General features: G+C 36.6%; 1 protein-coding gene and 1 pseudogene across 2 annotated transcripts; both read left to right on the top strand.

Annotated features, from left to right (window-relative positions):
- Window positions 1–5,812: 5,812 nt before the first annotated feature.
- On the top strand, window positions 5,813–6,470 carry LOC130054227 (RE1-silencing transcription factor B-like; annotated as a pseudogene).
- A 6,395-nt stretch (window positions 6,471–12,865) lies between these two features.
- LOC125671622 (neurogenic locus notch homolog protein 1-like) lies at window positions 12,866–25,745 on the top strand. 2 transcript variants are annotated; one of them, XM_048907450.2, is made up of 7 exons: window positions 12,866–12,988; window positions 13,157–13,282; window positions 13,611–13,787; window positions 16,829–17,038; window positions 17,424–17,648; window positions 20,828–20,948; window positions 21,053–25,745. In XM_048907450.2, the coding sequence occupies exons 1-7, from the start codon at window positions 12,928–12,930 to the stop codon at window positions 21,168–21,170; spliced, it is 1,038 nt and encodes a 345-aa protein (XP_048763407.2). In that variant the 5' UTR covers window positions 12,866–12,927; the 3' UTR covers window positions 21,171–25,745. The 2 variants fall into 2 exon arrangements, with proteins under 2 accessions (XP_048763407.2, XP_056019220.1); XM_056163245.1 differs by lacking the exons at window positions 20,828–20,948; window positions 21,053–25,745 and having other exon boundaries at window positions 17,424–20,642.
- The last annotated feature ends 281 nt before the right edge of the window (window positions 25,746–26,026 follow it).

Here is a 26,026-nt window from a genome sequence, read left to right as displayed (position 1 = left end):
ACAATTAGCTAGCAGCGGGTGATCTAGAAACTGTTGCTGATCATGTGACCCACAGAGGGTATATATACAGCTGCAGCCAGTCAGTAAGGTTCTTTTAAGTCAAGCGGAGGAAGAAGAAGCATTATAACGGTTAGTTTGGTCAGGTGGATTGCCTAATATTGGAGGCTTGCCACAGGTGGATTGCCTTATATAAATATTGGAGGCTTGCCACACTTCTTTGTTTTATAGGACCATTTGTTTGGAGTCTGACCACAGTAGTGGCTAGCATTTTAGAGGTTGACCTCCTGGAGGTTCGCCTATTTATTTGTCATTCTTCCTCGGTTAGGGAAGGTGTAAGGCTTCAGAGGTTAGCAGTTCACTGTCCGTCCTGAATAAGGCATTAACACAGTAACTGCTGATTCTGGAGTTGGACCACCTTTATTCGGCTAGGGCTTACCTCTTAGATAGTTGTTACTGCCTGAATAAGACATATCTCTATCTAGAGGTGTATAAACTCATAAAGTAGTAATATAGGCCGACCAAGTGTGATTTTCCCCTAAGTAAGGGAAGGGTCTTATTTGTATATATTTGCAGACCAGTAGTTATATATATTGGAATCACTTTAGAGAGGAAAACTGTATCATTTTGTTCAATCATTTTTACAGAGGAAAATTATTTACTTGTTGAATTAATTCAAAACCCCAGATCCTGGAATCAACCGGGTACGAACCCCCTTGACACGTTACAAAATTTGGTGGCAGCGGTGGGATCTGGGCAACTTTTTGTTGGTTTAATTCATTGATTTTTGTCCCTCTTTTGTAATTCGGAGCTAATTCATATATTTTATCATTGTGTAAATCCTTAAAATATTATGATGTCAGCGGTAGAAAAAGAATTAAAGAAATTACAAGATAGCTTAGGATTGTCAGATACAGTCAGGAAGACAAGCGCCAGAGATTCAGGCATACCTGAAAGCAGGCATACCACAATAGGTGACAAGTCATTAGAGGGAACTGGAGCGAAACCTAAAAAGGGAAGGAAGGCCACTAGTTTTCTTGAAGATGACGAGCCTAGTTTTGTAGTAAAGGACAATCCGTTAAGCTCTGATCAGAGTCGATTATCAAGCACGCCGTACATTGACACTGCAGCCTTTGATGAGGTTTATGGAGATAATGTTACACGCCGGCGCCAGAAGAAGACTGAGCACGAGGCCGTCCGTTCTGGAGTGAAGACTGACAAATATGATGGCAGTACATCTTGGGTAGATTTTAAATCTCATTTTGAAATATGCACTACCCTGAATAAATGGTCAGTAGCAGAAATGGGCATGCATCTGGTGGTATCCTTAAGAGGACAAGCCCAGGGTGTCTTAGGTAATTTACCTGAGGGAGAAAAGTGTAACTACAGATTGTTGTGTAAGGCACTGGAGGAGAGGTTTTTACCCACCAACCAGACTGAACTCTACAGAGCACAGCTCAGAGAGAGACGGCAGAAAGCCACAGAGACATTACCCGAACTGGGACAAGAGATTCGGCGGTTAACAAATCTGGCTTACCCCACAGCTCCCGTAGAGGTAAGGGAAACCCTTGCGAAGGAACAGTTTATAGATGCTTTAAGGGACAGAGACATGCGTCTGAGAGTGATACAAGCGAGACCTGCCGACTTGAATGACGCTGTCAGACACGCAGTAGAGTTGGATGCATTCCAGGCAGCTGACCAGCGTATGCATGAAAGCCCAACTTACGCTAGATCCACACATAATGAAGACGAAAAACTGGACCCCATTTCAATATTGACCAAGGCAGTGGTTGATCTCAAGGAGGAAATAAAGGTCCTTAAAGATGAGAAGAGGCATACTGAAAGCCTTCAGTCTGTACAGAGAAGAAGTGGACAAAAGCCTAAAGTTGTATGCCACTTTTGTAAGAAACAAGGTCATGTTAAAGCAAACTGTTTTAAGTACTTAAAGTCCTTGGGTAAAGCAGCCAGCAAATACGACTCTTCAGGCAGAGAGGGTTATCCTGCTTTCCGGAACAGCCGTGATAAAACAAATACAGGCAATAAGGAAGCAGGTAAATCAGGGGTTACCTGTAAAGTTGGTGAGGCAGGAATGTTTATACATGCTGAGATTAAGGGCAAAGTCGTGAAGTTTTTGGTAGATTCGGGTGCAACATTGAGTATAATATCTCCTGACATTGTTAACTCTGTTGTAGGTGTTGCTTCAAACTTCGCTAAGTTAGATAGACCTATAGTGACTGCTAACGGCTCACGCCTGAAGACAGACGGTTTAGTCACCATCACATTTAAGTTAGGAAATGAAAATTTTGTGCAAGCTTTTGCTGTTGCTGAGATAGGTGTTGATGGCATACTAGGTTTGGATTTCTTACGAGATCAGATGTGTAATTTAGATATGTCTTCTATAACACTAAGAGTCAGAAACAAACTTTTTAATTTGCACCTTGAGGGTAAAATTGGTTGTTGTAGAGTTACCCTGGCTGACAATGTTTGCATACCACCAGGTAGTGAAATTGTTACAATGTGCAATGTTTTACCTCCATTGTTTGATAAGGTCCCGGAGGTAGGTCTTATAGAGCCTTCTTGTCGATTTGTGGATACTGATCGTGCTTTGGTAGCTAGAGCCGTTGTATGTGGAGGCAAAGTAGCACCAATTAGAATGATGAACTTGTCAGATCAAGCTCATACGATCTATAAGGGGACATTAGTGGCTAACTTGACACCTGTTGACAGTGTTTGTGCTGGGGTACAAGAAAATAAGAATTTTGTCAAATTCCAAAGGTTGCCCGATCATATAAAAAACCTGTATGAAAGAACTGTAGAAGGGATGGACTCCAAGAATGCCAAAATGGTGTACAAACTGTTATTACAGTATTCGAATTTGTTTGCCGCAACTGATGCAGACCTAGGCCAGACACGTGTAATTGAACACAAAATAGATACTGGAAGTGCACCTCCCATCAAGCAGCATGCAAGACGTCTTCCTGTCCACATGCAAGCAGAAGTTGATGAGCATGTGGATGACATGCTTAAAAGAAATGTCATTGAAGAATCAACAAGTCCGTGGTCTTCGCCTGTCGTCCTTGCTAAAAAGAAAGATGGTACAACTAGATTTTGCGTTGACTATCGTAAGTTGAACGACGTTACGGTAAAGGATGCCTACCCGCTACCAAGGATAGACGACTCGATAGATCAACTGAGTGGAGTTAAGTGGTTTTCTACACTTGATTTAAACTCCGGTTACTGGCAGGTGGGAATGACTCCAGATGATCGAAGCAAGACCTCATTTGTAACACGACGAGGCTTGTATCAATTTAAGGTGATGCCATTCGGGCTTTGCAATGCCCCGGCTACCTTTGAGCGTCTGATGGAAACAGTGTTAAGAAACCTACAGTGGCGTATCTGTCTAGTTTACCTAGATGATATAATTGTGGTAGGGAAAAGCATAGAAGATATGATTCAGAATTTGACTCAAGTGTTTGATTGTTTATTAGCTGCCGGTCTAAAGCTAAAAGCACGCAAGTGTACCTTATTTGCAAGGAAAGTGGAATATTTGGGGCATATCATATCAGAGAAGGGTATAGCTACAAGTCCTGATAAAGTAAAGGCAGTTAAAAATTGGCCAGTACCAACCAACCTCACTGAGCTGAGATCGTTTATTGGTTTCTGCAGTTACTATCGAAGATTTGTGCTAAATTTTGCCATGATTGCGAAACCCCTGCATGATCTTACAAAGAAAAATGCAAAATATATTTGGACTGACAACTGCCAAAATGCCTTTGACAGATTGAGGACAGAATTATCGACAGCCCCTGTCTTAGCTCATCCAGATTTTGAACAAGAATTCATCCTCGATACAGATGCCAGCAATGAGGCAATCGGCGCAGTACTATATCAAGTACAAAAGGGAATGGAAAGACCAATAGCATTTGCCAGTAAAAGTTTATCGAATTCCAAAAGAAAGTACTGCGTTACAAGAAAAGAACTCCTAGCTGTTGTAACTTTTGTAAAGTATTTTCGTCAGTACTTATATGGAAGAAAATTTAAAGTAAGGACAGACCATAGTTCGTTGAGATGGTTGATGAACTTTAAGGATCCCGAGGGGCAGTTGGCCCGATGGAATGAGGTATTGTCCTGCTATGACTTTTACATTGAGCACAGACCAGGAAGATTACACAAGAATGCTGATAGTTTAAGTAGGATCCCATGTAAACAGTGCAAGAGCGACCACCAGCATACCTGCTCAAGTCTGATACCAGAATCAGACGCAGTTGTAAATAGTATTACCGACTACTCTGACACACCACTGAGTGAAATGCAAGATTCTGATAGGGACATTAGTAAAGTTAAAAAGTGGATTGCCGCACAGAAGAGACCTGAATACAATGATATATCAGGAGAGTCAGTGACAGTAAAATCCTTATGGTCTCAATGGAATAGATTAGTTTTGCAAAATGATGTCCTCTGTAGGAAATGGGAGGATTTGGTTACAAAAAGTCAGAAATTACAAGCAGTTATTCCTAGTGCAGAAAGGAGAGTAATACTTAAATTTTGTCATGATGATAGGACAGCTGGTCATTTAGGCATGCATAAAACCTTGTCAAGGATAAGACAGTCCTATTACTGGCCAGGCTTACAAAAAGATGTGCGTCAATACATATTGGGTTGTGAAATATGCACAAAGAGAAAGGCATCAAGTATGTCAAACAAAGCTCCTATGCAATTGGTAGGTTCAGGGTATCCCATGGAAAGGATAGCCACTGATATTCTTGGCGAGTTACCTGAGACTGACAAAGGCAATAGGTATATCTTAGTCGTTGCAGACTACTTTACCAAGTGGACAGAGTGTTTTGCTCTGCCCAATATTGAAGCCAAGACAATAGCCTCCGTGATTGTGGAAGAGGTAATTACACGCTTTGGTGTTCCTGATACAATACACTCGGATCAAGGTCGCCAATATGAAAGCGAGCTCTTTCAAGAAACATGCAAGCTCCTGGACATTCAGAAGACCCATACTACTCCCTACCATCCGCAATCAGATGGTATGGTCGAGCGTTTCAACAGGACATTGACCACCATGCTTAGTGCCTTCGTAAATGAGCATCACTCAGACTGGGATGTTCATTTACCTTACGTAATGATGGCTTACCGGTCTTCCATACAAGAAACTACTGGCATGACACCAAATATGCTGATGTTAGGGCGCGAGACGAAAACTCCCGTAGACATTATGTATGAACCACCACGTAATGTTAAAAAGGCACCATCACACAAGTGGGTGTGGGAACTTCAAGAGCGCCTAGAAATTGCCCATAATACAGTCAGGAATAATATTGGCCAAGCAATGGTGCGACAAAAGCACTATCATGACCGAAAGCTAAAGTGGAAAACATTTCAAAATGGTGAAGAAATATATGTATTCTTCCCCCGAAGAAGGCCTGGTACATCTCCAAAATTTACGAGCTTTTGGCAGGGTCCCTATAAGATTATCAGAAAGATGTCTGATTTGACCTACATGGTTAACTGTGGACCCCGAGGAGGTGAGCAAGTAATACATGTGGATCGCATGCGGAAGAAACATCCACAAATACTTGCTGGTGAAGAAGTTCAGGAAACAGAAGAAACTGTGTTGCCAGAGAGAGACACTGCACATGATACAGTCCCAGATCAAGAAAATTCAAGAAACAATTACAATGATCGCCCTGTTAGAAATAGAAAGCCACCTACATGGCTACATGACTATTATGTTGATAAATAGTCTATGTGATCAAAATTATTTATTAGTATTAATGATCATTTATGTAATCTCTGTGTATTGTAGATGGCAAAGACAAAGACAACTCCAAACTATGAGTTTCGGCGCTGCCCCATGTGTTCATACTCAGCTAAGAGTGAGGAGGACTACAGGGAGCATGTTTTCAAATGCGCAATGAGGACTTTTCAATGTCCAAGTTGTGACTTTTCTAATAACAAAGAAGCTAACCTGAAGAGACATGTAAAGAGATGTCACCCAGGATTGGCACAGGAAGATTTGATTAAGCTTGGGGTAAAAGAAAATAGAAGTGAAGAGGTAAATGAGCCGGAGGGTGATCACGAATGGTTGTCTCAAGATCCGGGAGACCTCATTGGGGACGTTTCGGACAATGGGAGTGATGAAGATGAAGATTCATCAAGTCAGAATACAGATTGCTCCCCTAAGGATGATGACTGTCTTATGGAAGGAAGACTATTCCGTAAACCAACAAAGCCTTCCTTACCAGTGTCTCTCAAACGTAAAGGGATGTAGTGCCTCCAGTCCCTGAAAAGAAAACAAAAGATCAGGCGGTCCCGGTCAATGCTATAGAGAGGAAAAGAGACATGGGAACCCAGACAGATCCTGTCCGGAGAATCGTTAAAACCAAGACTGTAAAGAAATTCAGAGAAGGGAGCGTAGATACTAAGATTATTTCTGAAGAAAAAGTCGTGTATAATTAGTAATATGTGGTTGAATCATGAGCTTTTGTTAAATTATTGTATGTAAAGAAAAATTCTTTTGTTACTACAGGGATAAGTAACCCTGTAGTGTAGAATGTACAATAAATCCTACCCTGTGATTTACATCATGATTTTCATTTACATGCGGGTCGCATGTCATCGAAGGCGTGGGTAGTGTAATGATTTCATGTTTTTCAATGTTGCAAGAGGCCTACAGAAACGGTGATCTAGAAACTTAACTATGGCTGATACACAATTAGCTAGCAGCGGGTGATCTAGAAACTGTTGCTGATCATGTGACCCACAGAGGGTATATATACAGCTGCAGCCAGTCAGTAAGGTTCTTTTAAGTCAAGCGGAGGAAGAAGAAGCATTATAACGGTTAGTTTGGTCAGGTGGATTGCCTAATATTGGAGGCTTGCCACAGGTGGATTGCCTTATATAAATATTGGAGGCTTGCCACACTTCTTTGTTTTATAGGACCATTTGTTTGGAGTCTGACCACAGTAGTGGCTAGCATTTTAGAGGTTGACCTCCTGGAGGTTCGCCTATTTATTTGTCATTCTTCCTCGGTTAGGGAAGGTGTAAGGCTTCAGAGGTTAGCAGTTCACTGTCCGTCCTGAATAAGGCATTAACACAGTAACTGCTGATTCTGGAGTTGGACCACCTTTATTCGGCTAGGGCTTACCTCTTAGATAGTTGTTACTGCCTGAATAAGACATATCTCTATCTAGAGGTGTATAAACTCATAAAGTAGTAATATAGGCCGACCAAGTGTGATTTTCCCCTAAGTAAGGGAAGGGTCTTATTTGTATATATTTGCAGACCAGTAGTTATATATATTGGAATCACTTTAGAGAGGAAAACTGTATCATTTTGTTCAATCATTTTTACAGAGAAAAATTATTTACTTGTTGAATTAATTCAAAACCCCAGATCCTGGAATCAACCGGGTACGAACCCCCTTGACACGTTACAACACACACCACCACCAATTAAGAAAATGAAGATATTATGAGGCACTCATAGTAGCTAGAGGACTCTAACCATCCCATCCCACCCCAACGATTGAAGAAAATGAAGTGTAGGGAGAAATTATTGAGGCAGTCAAAGTAAAAGACTCCTTAACCCTTTACCCCCACATTAGGTCTTTGAACATCGGACAAAACATCTTGGTTTGTTTGGGTTTTTTTGTTTTATTTTATTGCTGTTTTCGTTCATCTTTTTTGATTATTATTTTGAAAGGCAAGAAATTTTGAAGAATCCAATTCTCCATTTTTTTCTTCCTGTTGTACCCCCCCCCCCCTCCATGAAAAATGACGATACATGTCTGGTTATTAGATGTACATTTTGCTTTGCAACACATGCATGCATACTAATTGTATGGTGTATAATTGCATCCTTTACCAAGTTTTCCTTCATTTACACAGTGTAAGGAATGGTAAACCAAAATCACAAAACAAAACGCATAAAGACCAAGATATTTTTAAGCGTTGTAAGTTCATTCACGAATACATAAATACATGTATTCAGAAAAATCGCATGCATGCATTGCAGGACTAAATTATATATGTGTTTTAACGTTTCTGTAACATGCCATAATGATTACTTTCAGGCCTGAGTGTAATTTATTCATAAATATTTTCATTTCGTAGATCTGGCGCAATGAATCTGATGCTCAGTGTATATGATAAGATTCCCAATTTCTATAAACTGCGAAACCTCGACCAGACAAGCATTCAATACAGGAAAATTTTTCGACTCTGACATCTCCCCTGATTGAAGACACCCTGTTTGGCACGGGTGAAGTGTGTCGCAGTCTGTATAATGGAATGACAACGTGTTGTAAAGTTCTAACGAGATACAAATGAAGTTTTATCATTTTGTTTCGTGAATTTATCAGAATAAAGAGAATCTAATATTTTCGGTAAGTGCACATCTCCGATACCTGTTGAGTAGACGTCCGTATTTGATACGTGTTTTTTTTTTTGTTTTGGCGAATATGCCATGTGCATTACATATTATGCATATGGCATGCACAGGGTCTGTATTTTGCAAGAATTGATATAAATAATAGATTTTAAGTAAGTAATTGGCAAATGATTTCTCCGCATTTATTTCATAAGAAACTGCAAATACTTGCATGCACTTGCAAGTATGCAAGAAAAGCTTCTTTTTTTTTTTTTGCATATTTGTCTAAATTATCCAAACTTTCAGAATGTTTCATTGGTAAACAATAAATGTTTTGTAGTTTTAAGCAAAGTATAATGTTTAAAATGTGATTTTATTTGTTTCTCATTCCCTATATATTACTATCGGAGATGTGCACTGGTCGAGTCCACCTAGAAAAATCGCTCAGGTGTGACAATCACATTTTGGGTATATACGGGTAGAGTAAATTAGGCTTCCTGAGAGAAATATGGCGGATAAGATGAGAAAGGTGTTCATATTTATTAATTCATGTCAGCTTTAAGGTCTTCCGTAACAACGGAAGACCTACTGATTGTGCTGGTTAAGATTATTCTTATTATTCTTATTATTTTTTTCCCCCTTCTTTTTCCTAGACGCTAACTTTGAAGCTTCATATCTCGCTCATTTCTGCATGGATTTTGCTCAAATTTTCAGGGTTTATAAACTTTACAGAACAATTTTAAAATCATGTTTTACATTTCAGAAATTCCCTTCTGTTCACGAGTTATTCCCCTTTGAATGAAATTTTTAGGGGCTTTGGTTTCCAGACAAAGGCTCCGAGACTATATACGCTTGAACAAAAAATGCATTGAAAATGAAAAGTAGGAGCATTGTAGTTGTGCACATCGTATTTTGTTTTTTGATTACAGCGTTCGAAATGGTGGTTGACAGGGTTAAAAAATTAGGACTTCCAAAGGAGCAAAAAATTACACATATTTTCCTTTGTATCTTTTAAACTAAAAATATTTTGTTAAGACGTGTAGAACAAAAGTTGTGCAAAATGTTAAGATCTTTCTTTTCATATCCCTAAAAAGGGGCTGGTCCCTTCAATTAGGGATCTGGGAATCTTCAAAGTTTTCGCTTTATAACTCAAAAACGGTAAATATTTCGATATGGCTTTCGCAGGAAAAGTTGTTCTATAACATCTTATTGATCTCATAAACATAATATTTTGCTCGATTATTGTGATATATATGAGTAAAAAGCTTGACCTGCAAACAGGTAACCGTATCATTAGGTAGGTGAAGGGGGGGGGATATGCGTATAACTTAAATAAACTTGCTTTAATTGATAAATCTGACTTCATGAAATGCTAATATTCTTTTAAAATAAGGTATTAACGTGATCTATGGTTCCTTTAAAAATCATCTATCGACAACTTTCTGTTTTTATTATTTAATAGCTTTAATATAAACAATTGTTCCAAAGAAAAAAAGAGGAAAAGGTTATCTCTTCTACGTTTGTTATTAAAACAACGATATATTTAATTGAAGAAACAAACCTTCAAGCATAGAATAACTCAGTTATTAACTACACGCATCTTAAATACACCGCGGGGTTTGTTTTTGTTTACAATTACGTAACCGCCTCGAGGAACCATCGCGTGTGAACCCAGGGCAAATACACAAAGTACACATTGTCGTCCTAAATATAACACAGAATGTTATGTTTTTGATCTTATTGGATTTTTCGAATAATTCAGTCTATCCGGGGATGTATATACTTGTTTATACGTCCCTGGTCTTACGTTTGATTTGTTTTTAATTCAAAACTCTAGAGCATTGAGTCAGGCATCAATTTTAAAATCTGCAATTTAATATACAGTTCGTTTCTCAATCATGTCTTATTGAATGTGTGTTTAATATCGGAGATTCATCGCTGCTGGACTAGCGATCTGTGATTTCACACTACTTTAACTGAACACACAAGCATTACTCAAATTCTTCGTTGCAGAAGTTACATGATTTGGACCAGGAGTTCTGAATCAATGTTTAATCAAAGTAATTGTTTTTAAACAATAAAACAACAAATCATTTGAAATGAGACTGGTCGGCCATGGGTTTCTGAATATCTTATACGCATGTTTAGATTTGGTTTAATCAAGATTACAAACTATTGATTTCAAAACATGTTCAGAAATAATTCGTTATGTTTGTAAAATGTATCCCTTTTCTTTTTCACAACGAAGAATTTGAGTAAAGCTTGTGTGTTGTATGATAAAATATTTGTAACAGCTATAAACCTTTATTGTATATCCTGAGCCATAAATTTCAGAACTCAACCCCCCCCCCCAAAAAAAAACCCCAGGAGGATAAGGTGATGTGACTCGAAGCATCGAAGTATGGTCTGAAATAAACTAATATTAGTCCTCTCTCTCTGACCACTCTTCCCGGCTCTGTATCTTTGGATGTTATGGGAAAGCAGGATAACCATTTTTGTCGAGGGGAGGGGGGATGATGTGACATATTTCCACACAAGGATGAAAAACATCATCAGTTACAATTTTCAGCATTTTATCGGTCCAAAACAGGCATTGCAATTTAATGGAAAATCGTCACCCTTATTGCCCATTGCCCCTTACGGAAAAGCAATGTTTTTATGACATATACAATATAAAACACTACTTTTTATAAAACCTTCCCATTAATATCTGACAATCTAACAAAAGAGACTGCCTCTTCGAGTTGGAAGAACAGAAAACAATATTACCAAACACTAATTATAGCCCCAGGAAATAAAGTTTGAGATATCGTCAAATCTGTTTTTCCGTGCAAATGTGCGCAGACCACAACTTTTAAAAATACACCGTAAGCTCATCCTCCACATAAAGATTATTAATTACCATAACATGAATATTCTTGATGTAAGGTCATTTGCACCATTTCTAAAGGTCTAAAAATTAAAAATTGATTAGAGTCTTAATATATCTTACTTATGGCAAAATTTTGTAATTAATACTGATAAAAAGTTTCAATATGATCAAAGAATATGTCCTGGCCTTGACCCATGGTCACATTGTCAAGTTCACTTTTTAGAAAACACAAACCCTGTCCTGGCCATATCAAGTAATGAAGAAACATTTAGATTTCATACTTACAACAGATTTTCATGTTAACTGAGGCTGCATTAGGACCTGACCCAAGGACATATGGTCAAGTTCAAGGTTTTTTATGTCACACAGCTCCGACGGAAGACCTTTCGTTGCTTTGCAACGAGCTTTGCTCTAGTTTCTATTTGTATTTTGAATGTTTGCTGGTGACGTTCTGACAATTAGATTCCATAGCCTGTGCGCAGTCTATATATTGGATTGTTACATACAAATCATATTTTAGTCCCCTAAAGACGTAGTCGAAGGGGACTTTATGTTTGCACTCCCGTCCGTTTGTCTATCCGTTAGTCCCGCAAAAATCATTTTCCACATTTTGCTTTGTTCTTGCAGATATTTATTTCATATTTAGTACATGGCTTTGAAATAACAAGTTATGGTCCATGGGCTTAGAGAAATAGCATAAATTATCAGTGTTCCGGACTTTATTTGATGTGCTTGTGGATATTTATTTGATATCTGGAATATTGCTTGTGGATATTTGATATCTGGTATATTGCTTTGTGGATATTTATTTGATATCTGGTATATTACTTGTGGATATTTATTTGATATCTGGTATATTGCGTGTGGATATTTATTTGATATCTGGTATATTGCTTTGCCATAGCATGGTACAGATAGTAGTTGATTTCCAAACATTCTTTGCTATAACAAGCTATAGATCGAAGTTCGAATTTCTTTTCGGTCCAGAGATTTTTCACTAAGATAAGCCCTTCGGCTTAGAAGAATGGCATACATTATCAGTTTTCCGGATTTATTTTGTTGTGCTTACAGAAATTCATTTCATATTTGGTATAATGCTTTGCCATAGCATGTTACAGATAGTAGTTCATTACCAACCATTCCTATCCTGGTTCCCCAATTTATCATAACCTACATGATGAACTTCGAATATTGTTGCAGTCCAATAATTTTTGCGACCGGTAGGGGACTATGTATTGTTACGCAATACTCTCAGTATGCTTGTTATGCTAGCAATATTGCCGTTTTGTTGGGGTGGAGGAATGCTCTGTGGTAACCCGCTAAGACTACACCAAAGTCGGAATCGCCACTGAATAGGATACACGTGTAATTCTCTTTATCATTAAATCACATGGACTTATATTTTAATTGATCTATCATTAAAATTTCAGAATGCTTTTATGAAATTTTAGTGACATCACGCGTAATCTGAATATGCACTGTGTATGGAAAATATTTCTCAATCTAGAATTCGCGTATATCAGAGGTAACAGTTATTGGTACACGGACAACGTGCTAGTTTGAGTTTGTATAAGAGGAGTCAAGATATTATTTATACATCCCGTACACGTGAATGTTCTCCAACAAGGAAGGAAACCTTTTTGTAAGATATAATTTTGTCTTCTTGGTTATCATCCACAATGTACAGACGGTGGATATATATGTGCCTTGTATTCTACCTTACTTTGGAAACTTCTTATTGTAAGTACATGTACACGTATATTAACCTGTACCAATTTACCCATCAATATTAATTAAAGTGACATTTCTATGTACATTTGCAAAACAACTGTATAATATAACATGTATGTAAGACACTACATACAAATGTAACCAATAATCAATAATAGATTCGTTATTATATTACAGCACAGTGTTATGACGACAAAACCTGTGAATGTCACTGCAATTGTTGTTCAAACTGCCTTGGATTTTATTGTACCTCGTGCAACAGAGAAGGCTGGAGTGGTTTAACTGCCAACGGATGTCAGAGAAGTATGTAGAAGAACAGAATTCTTACTAAAACAAACACAAATATTGGAATAATAGATTTTAATTTCAGATACTTTGCATTTTACATTTTGACATTTTATCATGAAATGTGAAGATAACCAACAGTGATCAATCCCACAAGTCCTATAAGCAATGCAAAATAAAGAGTTGGGCAAACACGGACTCCTGGATACACAAGAGGTGTGATCAGGTGCCTGGGAGGAGTAAGCATCCCCTGTCGACCGGTCACATCCGCCGTGAGCCCTATATCTTGATCAGGTAAATGGAGTTATGAGTATATTTGATGTTGATTTTATTATTTTTTCCCCAGAGAATATAGCTTATAATCAGACAACATATCAAAAATCCACAAATACGGATTCAAGCAATGCAGTAGATGAAAAAATCTCAACATACTCTAGGACTGAAGTTCAGAAAAATCCTTGGATAAAAGTGAAGTTTGATAAAATCCAAAGAGTGAAACACATGTTCATAACACTTTCGGCGGGTAAGGAGAATATATATGAACAAGTAAATATAACGAACAGAGATCAATCTCACAGATCAAATCAAATTAAAGCTAGGACTTTGTATTGTTTCTGATTCTCTCCCGTAACCATGTCTTCTAAAACAGTCATGGATTTAACGCAACGCCCTTAATGGTTGACTCGCTTGAATTTGATTTGTTAAGTGATAAATATAATGTAAATTGTTCGTTATCTTCACAGGTTCAATTAAAACTTACTCCAGTGTGTATCATTTTCTTTTCCCTTGCTTATATAAGTTTGGTTGAGAAAAAAAATCAAAAAGTTTTTACGACAATAATTTCCGTCGAGACTGAAAAGAATCATACAGTGTCAGTCATCCCGTTATAGCCAGCGAAGCTCTCGTCGCAAAGCGAGGCGATGAGCTCGCTCCAATCATTACACATTTGAGTTACGTGATTTGCTCTTCATCAGCTGAATAATGATGAGTATTACCCGGAATGCGTCTGCAAAAATGCCGTCACTGCGGTATACTTCATGGACAACCCCGTATATAAAATAAATAAATAAATCGGAAAGTATCACAAACGTTACTAAATTCCAGACAAGTTTTGTCATGCCTTCGTACGGTTTGTTATTGATTGGTTTGAACGAAAGGAAAAGGAAATATCGCAGCTAATATGACGTCACAATGCATCTTTACAATGACCAAGTTATATTTCCCGCGTGAAATGAAAAGTCAAAAAGTCGTGTTGTAAGATATCATGGGTCTTCGCTCGTTTCAACGGTCACACCATAAAACATATTATGAGAGAGATAACCAAGGAATATGACTACACTTCAATCCACAAAACACTTCCCACTGCTACATGTATCTCAAAAACAAAAATCTTCACATATTCAGTCCAAAAACGTAAACGGTACAGCTTTGATAAACTATGGGCCATATGGAAGAATATTTCTGACTTAATCCTTACAAACAACTTTTACCTTTTGTTTTGTTCGTTATATGGGTTTTTCATCTATATTTCGTGCAGGAAGTAACCATGGGTTCAATGAATAAAATAATCAATGTTATGAGAGAGGTATATGTGTTACTCAATAATTCTGGTCATATTTATGTACAGAGTGTATGTATTTATATATGTTTGTTTCAAAAAAAATCTTTACATATTAAGTCTAGTGAATCTTGTCATTCTCAGTTTTTGGTGAAGAGATAAAGACAACGGATAAACTCCACCCTACGCGCAATCCACTCAAACTCACATGGGCCTAGAACGAATGTTAGTACTGTAGAAATTATACAATTTGTATGATGTTTCAATGCGCGGAATCTATTTCCACGTAATCAGTCCACATGAAACTTTAAAATATTGACAATCCACGAACATTAACCCGCAATAATATACATGATTCCACAGTATCGATACACCTTACAATTTAACTCATCGGGATTTTGTTTGCTGTGCCATGTACATGTATCATCTTCTAATATCTTTGGTTTAAATACATTTAACCTTTTTGATGAAAGATATCGGGGACATTCTCAAAACAATATTGGTGGAAATGAACACCAGTTTATTGGCACTTTATACCTCATAGATATGTACATTTACTATTCTAATATTCTCACATTGCAAAGTACAGACTATTTTTAACTTTTAACATAAAACTCTGTAGTACACATGGTCGTGGTAAATGGACCATAGAAGATACTTCAACCATGAATAACTTGTATCTCCAGTACGAACTTTTTTGGGCAATGTCATTACACATGTTACTTTCTCCCATTCCACAATTTTTCACTCATGTCGAACTATACCACCATTAAGCAGTTAAGTGATGACTTATGCATGGTGCGTGCGCCATCTGTATTGTTTAAATGTCTACAGTAACATGCGTTCTCTGTTTTAATTGGTGTTGCGGAAACGCGGAACGGAAAACTGAACGGAAGAGAAATTTAAAAACTAGAAATGTAGCTAAGATAACACCAAAACAAAAATCAGGCAAATATGGTTTATTTTTATTAAATTCAAAATGAGACTTTATTTACAATCGATAAAAGAATTCATAAATCTCATAATTCTGCATGATAAATTGATTAAGCATATGGAAAGTTGAAGATAACAAACAGTGATCAACCTCATAACCAAGTTGAATGTTAGCGAGCAGCGACACCTATAAGTATAGAATAGAAAAAACGCAGTCTGACTCAGGGTGTATAATTATACCCCCTTCAAAACATCTTTAACGCACATATATATTCATATAATACAGTGTATGTGTGTACTTACATTCTTCGTGTTACAACAGGAAGTATGGTATGTGAAGGTGATAAACAACGATAATCCATAATTTTATTAAACCAACAAGTTGAACATCTTGTGTTTGATTTATTATTTTCTAACTAACAGCGACTGATGACCGTAGCACTCCAATCCTACATTTTAACAGATAGGCGAGAACTTCTGGAAATTTATTTCTAATCCAACTATTGATATCTTAATATTAATATGACGTCCATTTCATCCAATCCATATGTAAATTATCTGTTAGCCGTTTACCTATTTCATATATTATGAAATACAGCTGTTAATGCCTCTTATATGTACTAAAGTCATAAACTTCATCTTAGTTTATTTTGATTCTGTTTCATTCGTTTTCCCCCACTGTTTCTCTTCGAGTCCACCTTTCCACAGAATACCGGTAAATCTACGAAATTTCACTTTACATTATGTCAATAATGATAATATCCTTTTTATGGAGCAAAGTATATTACTTAATGACCTATTAGAAAATCAAATGATAAGCAGTTGCATGCCATATAATTATAATGAAGAAACTTTATAATTCCATATAAAGAAAACAATACATGATTGGAAAGGGCGTATCGTTCCCCTGGAAGTATACGTACTATATATGAAGTCTAACGTGAACATACTTGCAAAATAATTGAGCAGATTTTTTTTAAATGAACAGTTACACGGACGCATGAGCAAAGGTTTGCCCCTTTGAATCAAATATCGTATAATGTATAGTTTCTGTATTATTTTTTTTTTGGTAGGAATTGGAAGTTACTTTGTCTATGTGAAGAATTCGTCAAATGAGAATTTAGATAGAGAATCTTTGTGTGCCAGAATACAGAATAATGAACGTCAGTCATTGAAATGGAACATTACATGTAAAAATGACCAAGCAATTACCGGTGATCAAATTGTCATTTTGAGGGAAACAACAAGAGGAAGTTTGATCGTGTATGATATCAAAGTGTTTCGTAAGTATTCTAGATTTCCTCACCTTTATCAAACCCTCCGGCTGACTAATTATCATGATAATTTTCCTGCATCTATGCGTGCTTAGAGGAAGATACAGGGATTCTGGGAGGACATGAAGTCATTCCATAGAAGTTAGGCGACATACTTTTATGCAACGATTTATCTGTTACCAAGAAAGGTTCTTCCTGATTGGTCCATTGAGCCTGACGTTAAAATCTTGTATTTTGAATAAAAATGACTTCCACATATTTCTCAGAAGCTAAACTTGTATCAAAGGGGATATTGGATTTTAATTATAAGTGGTATAATTTGTTGAATTCATTTGATTTTCTTTTATATTTTTGTCTAGCTTTACAAATGAATGCATGTATGATTGTTCTATAGAATGCAGCACAGGAACATATGGGTACTTGTGTGACAAGACGTGTGTAAAGTGTATGGACAATCAATGTGACGGATTCACGGGAGTTTGCATAAAAGGCTGCAAGAGTGGTTGGTATGGAGACAGGTGTGACGTAGAATGCCCCTCTGATTGTGAAAGTGGTTCCTGTGCCAGTGGTAACAACTGTACACGATGTTTACCGGGATATCACGGGATATTTTGTAATGGTAATTGTTTCAAAAACTGTTACAACTGTACTTCAGGTTCATATGATTGTGAAGCATGTAAACCTGGATTTTATGGAAGTTACTGTCAGTACGATTGTTCTTCTAAATGCCTTACCTGTGACTCGGCAGATTCATGTACTTCCTGTAGAGAAAGCTGGTCAGGTAGCTCTTGTCAGTGTAATTCAAAATGTGCTGATGGATGTGGAAACAATGGAAAATGTTGGAATGGATGTAACGGTTCATTCTATGGTGACTATTATGACATCCCTTGTCCTTCGGATAGCTGTGAGAAATGTGATCAAAAGTTAGGAAACTGTACAGAATGCACGAAAGGGCGATACGGAATCCATTGCGATATGGATTGTATCGGAAGTGTTGTCTTATTTCGAATTCACTGGAATATATCGATTCGACATACATGTATAAATAAAATAAGTATTGTTAATATAATAAACGTCGTCGATATCTCTAAATCTCTAGTTGAAGACCAGCAGCAAGATATTTTTTCTTCTCATGTAGAAACTTGACAATAAATTCTGCCTCATAAGAATACAAAAACAAGTCAGTTAATAAAGAAGCACAATTCGTGGCCATGGGAATTCCAACAGACCGTTGGAAGACCAGGTTACAAAAACGTTTTAGATCACTAATCACTAGATAGAAATCTTCCCATACCATATTTATTGAAGTTCTAGTTTAAATACATTTTGTAGATTTAGAGAAGGTTTCCTGCTAGTTTTTTTGTACATTGTTTCCTATGTGAAATACAATATCTATATCTCTGATTCTGTTGTTAACACACTATTAAAGGTATATAGTTAGATAGCAGGTTGTGCCCTAAATAAAATTTTATAAAAATAATTTTTACCATTTTTGTGAGCATAAGAGAGAGAATGGTTACAATGTTATGGCGACAAAATATATAAAAACTACCATGATACAAAAATATTACAATCATAGAATTTTAACCATGATGCACTTAATAAATGTTTCTATGCCGGATATCGAAAATCATCAACTTTCATCGTTTTTAAATTACAAGGCCAAAAAATTGATGAAGTTCAAATACATCAATTGGTCTGTATCAAAATAAAAAGAAAATCAAAAATGTTTCTTGAAATAGTCCCGTGGGAATCCGAGTTAGAATATGTCCCCAGTACTCCTTGCTTGTTGTAAGAGGCGACTAATTGGGGAGGTCCTTCGGATGAGACAGCAAAAACCGAGGTCCCGTGTCAAAGCAGGTGTGACCTCTCAAAGGCTGTGAGAGCCGAGCATACAGTACCTGGCCATGACACAGTACGCAAAATGGCCGCCGTAAATAAAAGAAATTACACCGAGGTGGTTTCTTTCTCAATTTTGATATGCGGTCAAAAATTATGACAGTTACATGTATCCATACATGAGCGTCATATCTGACGTCATGGATTATAATGATAATGATACCATATTTATATAGCACCCTTTTCATACACTATGTTAATGTACGCTCAAAGGTGCTTTACAATGCATATATACCTTACAACAGAATGTTATACACATAACACATAGAAAATAAATAAAACATTAAAAGCTGTACCTATTATAAGTTGCTTGTATCTATTATTAGCAGTAAAACATACGTCAAATAAAATGGCTCCGAGAAGAAAAGACCTGTCAACAGAGCAAAAGTAGACGATAATTAAATTGACCGAGAGCGGTTTTAGTAGCCGGAAATTTTCAGATATTATTGGAATAAGTGGAAACTCTGTCCAGAAGGTCGTAAGACGAAATGCTGAAAGACGTTGTGTGGAAAACAAAGATTGATTGATTGATTATGGTTTTACGCCGTTTTTGGCAATATTTGAGCCATTTTACAGCGGGGAAAACAGAAAAGACCAGGCAGAAAACGATTGGTGGACAAAAAAGGTGATCGCATCCTGTCAAGGTTGGTGAAAAAAAATCGCTGTCAGACCCTGTCAGGCTTACCTGAAAAGTGTCTAATAGAACAGTAAGAAAAAGGTTGAAGGAGCAGAAGTACAAGTGGTGCTCAGTTACAAAGAAAATAACAATTTCGAAACTCAATCGTCAAAACTGTGTTTCATGATGTCGATCAAAGTTAGGGTGGACAGTGGAAGAAAACTGGAATCAGGTCATATTTGGTGATGAGATGAATGTTGTTTTAGGCAAGGACAGAAAAATTTACGTCTGGAGAATGCCCGGAGAAAGATTTCAACCCGCCTGTCTTGGAATGTACAGCAACCATTCGCCCCACTCCGGCATATCGGCTATGTTCTGGGGATGTTTATCTTTTAATGGTGTTGGAACTTTGACCAAAGTGAAGGGAAATATAAACTTTGAAAAGTATGTTTCAGTTCTAGATGATAATTTGTGGTCCCTTGTCGCGAAGGAGTTCCCTGCAAGTCACTGGATACTGCAGGAGGGTATTTGTCCAGTGCATCAATCTAGACAGTTGAATGGAAAACAATGAATATATATACCTACACTTACCTGGTCCAGTCGATCACCTGATATTAATATCACTGAAAATGTATGGAAAACAACCAAGATTCGAAATCACAAATTGTTATGACCTTATTCGTGTAGTGAAGGAAATAAGGACTTCTATTGATTCAGAGACGTTTTAAAAAACTATACAAATCCATACCCACACAATTACGGGCTGTAATAAAGGCAAAGGGTTACATAACCAGGTACTAGTAAGGTAGGATACATTTTAATTCACCTTAATGGGAAAAAACAAGCAATACGTCAGGTATATCAGTAGGATTTATTCACGGCGACCATTTTGCGTACTGCATTATGCCCAGGTACTGTAGGTCTAAAGTTTGCAGTCCTTCACCGGCAATGGTGACGTCTCCATATGAGTGAAAAATTCTCGAGAGGGACACTAAACAATATAAAATCCATCAATCAATTATGCATGTAATATTAATCTACATATTTCCATGCATACTATGAAAACGTCAATTAAGGCGGATTATCCAGGAATGAGAGAATAGGAACTACCATTCAATGTGTCAAACATTAACAACAAACCACCGTCAATTCTTCTCAAACCACGAAAATCTGACATCATGGTACAGTATTATACAGACGAACATGTAGTGGACTTGTCTATTGTAAATAGGGTCATTTGGATGACATTTTCACTGCTTTTACAATTTTCATTCTAATTTTAGAATTAATACCGTCAAATAGTACGTCATCAACAACGCCTTATGTCTACGTTGTCGCCGTCCTTGGAGGTCTGTTACTGGTACTGACAATTACACTGGTTACATTCTTTGTGAAACGAAAAAGGTATTGAAAATTTATTTGATCGAGCCTCTCTCTATGTTTTATTCAACACTCCATCGTATTTCTCATTATTATAAAATGGTTATTGAAAGGTCTATAAATTTCAGGGAGCGAGAAAGAACGATTCGGATGACTTATCAAACTGTCCAAGTCGGCTGCCAAAAAACTGACCATGACTACGAATGTGTTAGCATTGAACATGATTATGGAACTATCGATTCCTGAGAGCTGTGTCACAAATGAAGGAGTTAAAGACAAAAATATACATAAAGGAACATGTAAAATTTCGTTCCATTACTATTTTACTACGTGATTCAAATACATACAAGTCAGACTCTCTCTCTCTCTCTCTCTCTCTCTCTCTCTCTCTCTCTCTCTCTGTGTGTGTGTGTGTGTGTGTGTGTGTGTGTGTGTGTGTGTGTGTGTGTTACTGTTAATGTTATACAACTCTTCCTTGTGATCAGTATATTTGTTACGGTATGTGTGTATCCGATGTTTTGTAAGATTTACTGAGTCAAACAAAGTGTTTCCTGCAACACTGTAGTTCTTCTAAAAATGTTGGACCTACCAGAAAATCTTCAATATGCAGTATTTTTTTCCTGGGCGCCATTGGCATCTTATATCGTGTATTTTTGTATCGTTGTCTCAAAATTTTATATCAAATCATTTCTAAGATATGTTCCCACAACACTTGTGCAAATCTAAAACTCGCAGGTTAAAATATTTTTTGTTTGTTAACGAAGTCATGTAATGAATACTTCCTGCAAATTATCCATTTCAAACTATGTTACTTGGATGCGTCAAAACAAATGAAGTGCTTTTTATGTGGAAAAAAGAAATATACGTTTAAAATAGAAACAAAAAACAATTAAGTTGGGGATGGGTTAGGAGTATCAACTTCTTATACCAAACTTAATGCTATGCCAGGTCACTGGGTTCCAAGGCAATCGGTCAAGTCCTCCGGGTCCCCCCTCTCTCTCTCTCTATCTGTGTGTGTGTGTGTGTTAAATTGCGATGGGTAATTCGGCGGAAATTATCATGAATAAATTGAGAATTCAAACTTTCTAAAATTAAAATGTCGGTGCTTCATGATCAGCAAATGAATGTATTTTATATATCCATATCAGTTAACGTTAAGGATAATAATATGAGCTATTTTAGGATGTTATAAGGAGATAATTTTAAAGATTTTTGTGTCATTACTCCTCCCAAATGCGAAAGAGTATAAATATTGCGATAATTTATCACTTCATCGTACCATTTCTTGCTACTGGACTGGTAGGCTGCGTTATTTCAAGTGCCAATCCATTAAATATTACCTATTTTTACACGAAGTGTTGTATATATATGTCGTATTTTGATTTTCGCTTTGTTTTAAACATCTCCAAATTGTTTTATTCGGAACACCTTTGCACATGCAATTTCCGAAGGTATTTAGCGTCAAAGTGTCACAAAGAAAAGAAAGAAAACTTATCTAATATTGACATAAACGTCAAATTAGGCTACAGCGTCTTGGTAACCCTCAAGACTATTTTACAAACATACGATGTAAAGCAAAACATTTATAAACCTTCACCTTATACATGTATATATCAAAGCTTATTTTTTCCTTAAAGGAAAAGTAACTTAAGGATCTTGTTCACATTTCAGGTCGTATTATACTGCCATTAAATAGCTTTTTTTTGTAATTCATTTTTTTTAATTTATTCATTTTGTGTTTGTTTTCACAATAAATAAACATTTACATATCCACAACACATGATAATATAGTATACACATATTTCAAGCAACTACAAACGTGTGTATATTTAGATATGTATATAGTGTGAAAAGTTTTTAACAAAATTAAATAGCTTTCATCTCCAAAGTAAAACATAATAAGTCGTCTGTAGAATATGATATTTGCATTTATGAATTTCTTTTTAAATTGTGCTTTGCATTAGCCCTCTGTAAGTCATGTACATAAAATAGTTTTAAAGGACAGTATGATATCAATATTGATATTATATAAAGATGTGATTGAACAGTTATCAATACGTGAGTGAAAATTTGGTCCATGTAATACACAATAGCTATAATTCAGAATACACTCTGTTTGCAATCTTAACGGTTTGCACAATGAAAGGTAAAGATAACAAACAGTGATCAATCTCATTACTCCTATAAGCAATACAAAATAAAGAGTTGGGCAAACACGGAACCCTGGATATACTAGAGGTGGGATTAGGTGCCTACGAGGAATAAGCATCCCCTGTCGACCGGTCACACCCGTCGTAAGCCCTATATATCGATCAGATAAACAGAGTAATCTGTGGTCAAAATCAGTGTGCCAAGAACGATCTAATAATCGGCAAGAAACACGTCAGACAATATTGAACCAAATGATACATGTAGGTTGTATTGGCAAATTAGATCGTTATAACTGTCATAGAATTTGCAAAATGCTGACCTTAAACGAGACGAAACCCTGCGCCATCAACTTGTTTGTCAGTAGCCTGCCTCGATTTAAAAACTGATCATACGCAGGACACCTTGCGTATATCGAATCAGTTGAGAGATATAAACACTATCTACAGATAATACTAGAATATTGCTACATAAATATGGGAAGTTGACGATGGATAAGCTGAAATCATCCCGTTTGTCATAAAGATGGGTGGTTAGTTTGCCGTTAGTATCGATTTCCAATAAAATATCTAACTATGAAGCAAAACTGGACGACTCTGGGGTGTCTTTTATTTCGAATTCACGGGTATTTTGATTGATTGATTTTGATCTTGCGTCGTTTCCTCAATATTTCAGTCATTTTACGGCGGTTAACTAGTTGAAATATGTTTGGTTGTGGGTGTTTGATTTTCTCTGACCGCATCCAGTGAGTCTCCTCTTTTTCAAAAATCGGGGAAACGATCTTTTGTGTGCCAAGGGGGTTGTGATCCTTGACACGGGACACCGTTTAACGTCTCATCCGACGGACATTTAACGGGGATATATCGATTCGACATATGAATGAAAATTATCATTGTTTATAGATAAAACATCGTTGATATATCTAAATGTCGAATTCAAGACCACAGCAAGAATTTTTTTCTTCTCACGTAAAAGTTTTGTAATAACTTCTGCTTCATAGGAATATAAAACCAGGTCAGCTAACAAAGGAGCACAATTCGTGCCCATGGGAATTCTAACAGACTGTTGGAAGACCTGATCACCAAAGACTACGAAGATATTGTCAATGAGGAACTGCAGCATATTTTTTATTTCAACTTCAGAGTACTCGTGCATGGAACCAGAGTGGTGTTTAACAAAGTAATCTTTCGGATGATTGATCACTAGATATGAATATTTGCGTTTTCCATTTTTGTTGAACATGCAACTGTTAATGACGTCAAATAGTCTAGTCTTTAATTAATTTATGTTGTTGATTTGAAAAAAGTCTTGCGATTTCAAGTTTACTAAAAGTTCTTTAGAGTTTTTTAGAATTCACATTTGATTTACACCACTTCTGGCATAATTATGTAGTCGCACAGTAAGTTTGAAGTTTCTCTTTCACAGTTGTTAATATTTTCGTGAGGAGCAAAGATAGAGGCTTCGTAGAGCACTTACTGGATCCAGCAGTGTATCTTTGATTGTAAGGGTCCAAAAGAAACTAAAAGCAAAGGAAGAAAAGAAAGTACATATCCAGCTGAATATTTTCTCCTGCGTTGGAGAAATGGTCGAATCACAGCAAAAGTCATGATTTCGGTTACAGAACACTAGTACTTAGGGACGCAGGACTTTCTCTCCCCCTCCCTGTATTTTTATTACCTCCAGGAGTAGGTTGGAGTCATAATAGAGGATTTTAGCTTTTCATAAATGTCTTTAAAATTCTTCATCCCCTAGGCACCTGATCCCACCTCTGATATATCAAGGGGTCCGTGTTTGTTCAACTTTCTATTTTGCATTCTTTATAGGAGTTATGAGATTGATTACTGTTCCTTATCTTCACCTTTCATCTCAACAACAGCAGGTCGATGAATACAATGTAGTTATCTTAATATGGAATCATTCTCCGGTAGTTCAAATTGAATTTCGTTCAATTCAAGTCAGATTTGGAATATACAGGATATCAATTAAAACAAATTCTTTTCAAAACTAGCAGGGCCACACTAATCATATTAAAAACAAATGTCCCTATTTTGAATGAATTCAAGTTTGTTTTTTTTCTTCAAATCATTAAGTTATTGAAAGGACATAGGCACGATTTGAGCTGAAAATTAAGATTTTTTTTTTTCATTTTTATTGTTTAAAATGCTGAACTAAATTATTTCTAATCGTCAACAAAATTTGAATATCAGTTGTTGAGTTATAAGTGAGATACATCATTCACCGACAGAAACTGGACGATGGAATAATTATAATGTTAATAGGGAAAATAGAACATGCTGTTTATGTAACGTAGATAATGTAGGTGATGAATACATTATATTATGCATTGGGAAAAGTTTGAACATGAAAGAAAAGCATTTGTACCAAAATATTATTGATCATGACCAAATGCTTTCAAATTTTACAATGTTTTCTCTACACAGAACGATTTGTTGTTAAACACTATATTCAAATTTATAAAAACCGTAAACGAGACGGTCTATCCTCCTGGTTAGTCAACTGTTATGGTATTTGATACTTGCAATACATGTATATATAAACACTGTCTTCTCTGCTCTGTTTACGCATACTTATAATTGTATTAAATTGTTTTTGTTTATATGTTCTATATGTTGTGACTTTCAACTGAGAAAAATAAACTCATTCATTCATGAATCTACGCCGTCTAAATACAGCGTGAAAGGAGTGTACGCGCATTTCAAAGGACTGTAAACACGCTTGTCATTAGCCAGGAAGTGAGAAGAGGAAGATTTTAAAGAAATATATCAAAAGCGTTCAACATTTCAACATAGATTAGGTACATGTACAAAGAAAACACATTTACAATATTTTGTTTAAAAACCTCTTTTATTTTTTACACCGAAGCCGTCAACTTTGGCGCCATGTTGATAGTTGAGTCGCGGACCAAGTAAACATGAACAAGGTTCGTGCATTTT

Source organism: Ostrea edulis, chromosome 4 (assembly GCF_947568905.1).
Source record: "Ostrea edulis chromosome 4, xbOstEdul1.1, whole genome shotgun sequence".
Classification (NCBI taxonomy): Eukaryota; Metazoa; Mollusca; class Bivalvia; order Ostreida; family Ostreidae; genus Ostrea; species Ostrea edulis.
Note: the sequence above shows the minus strand (reverse complement) of the source record. Positions and strands in the feature narration are given on the sequence as shown.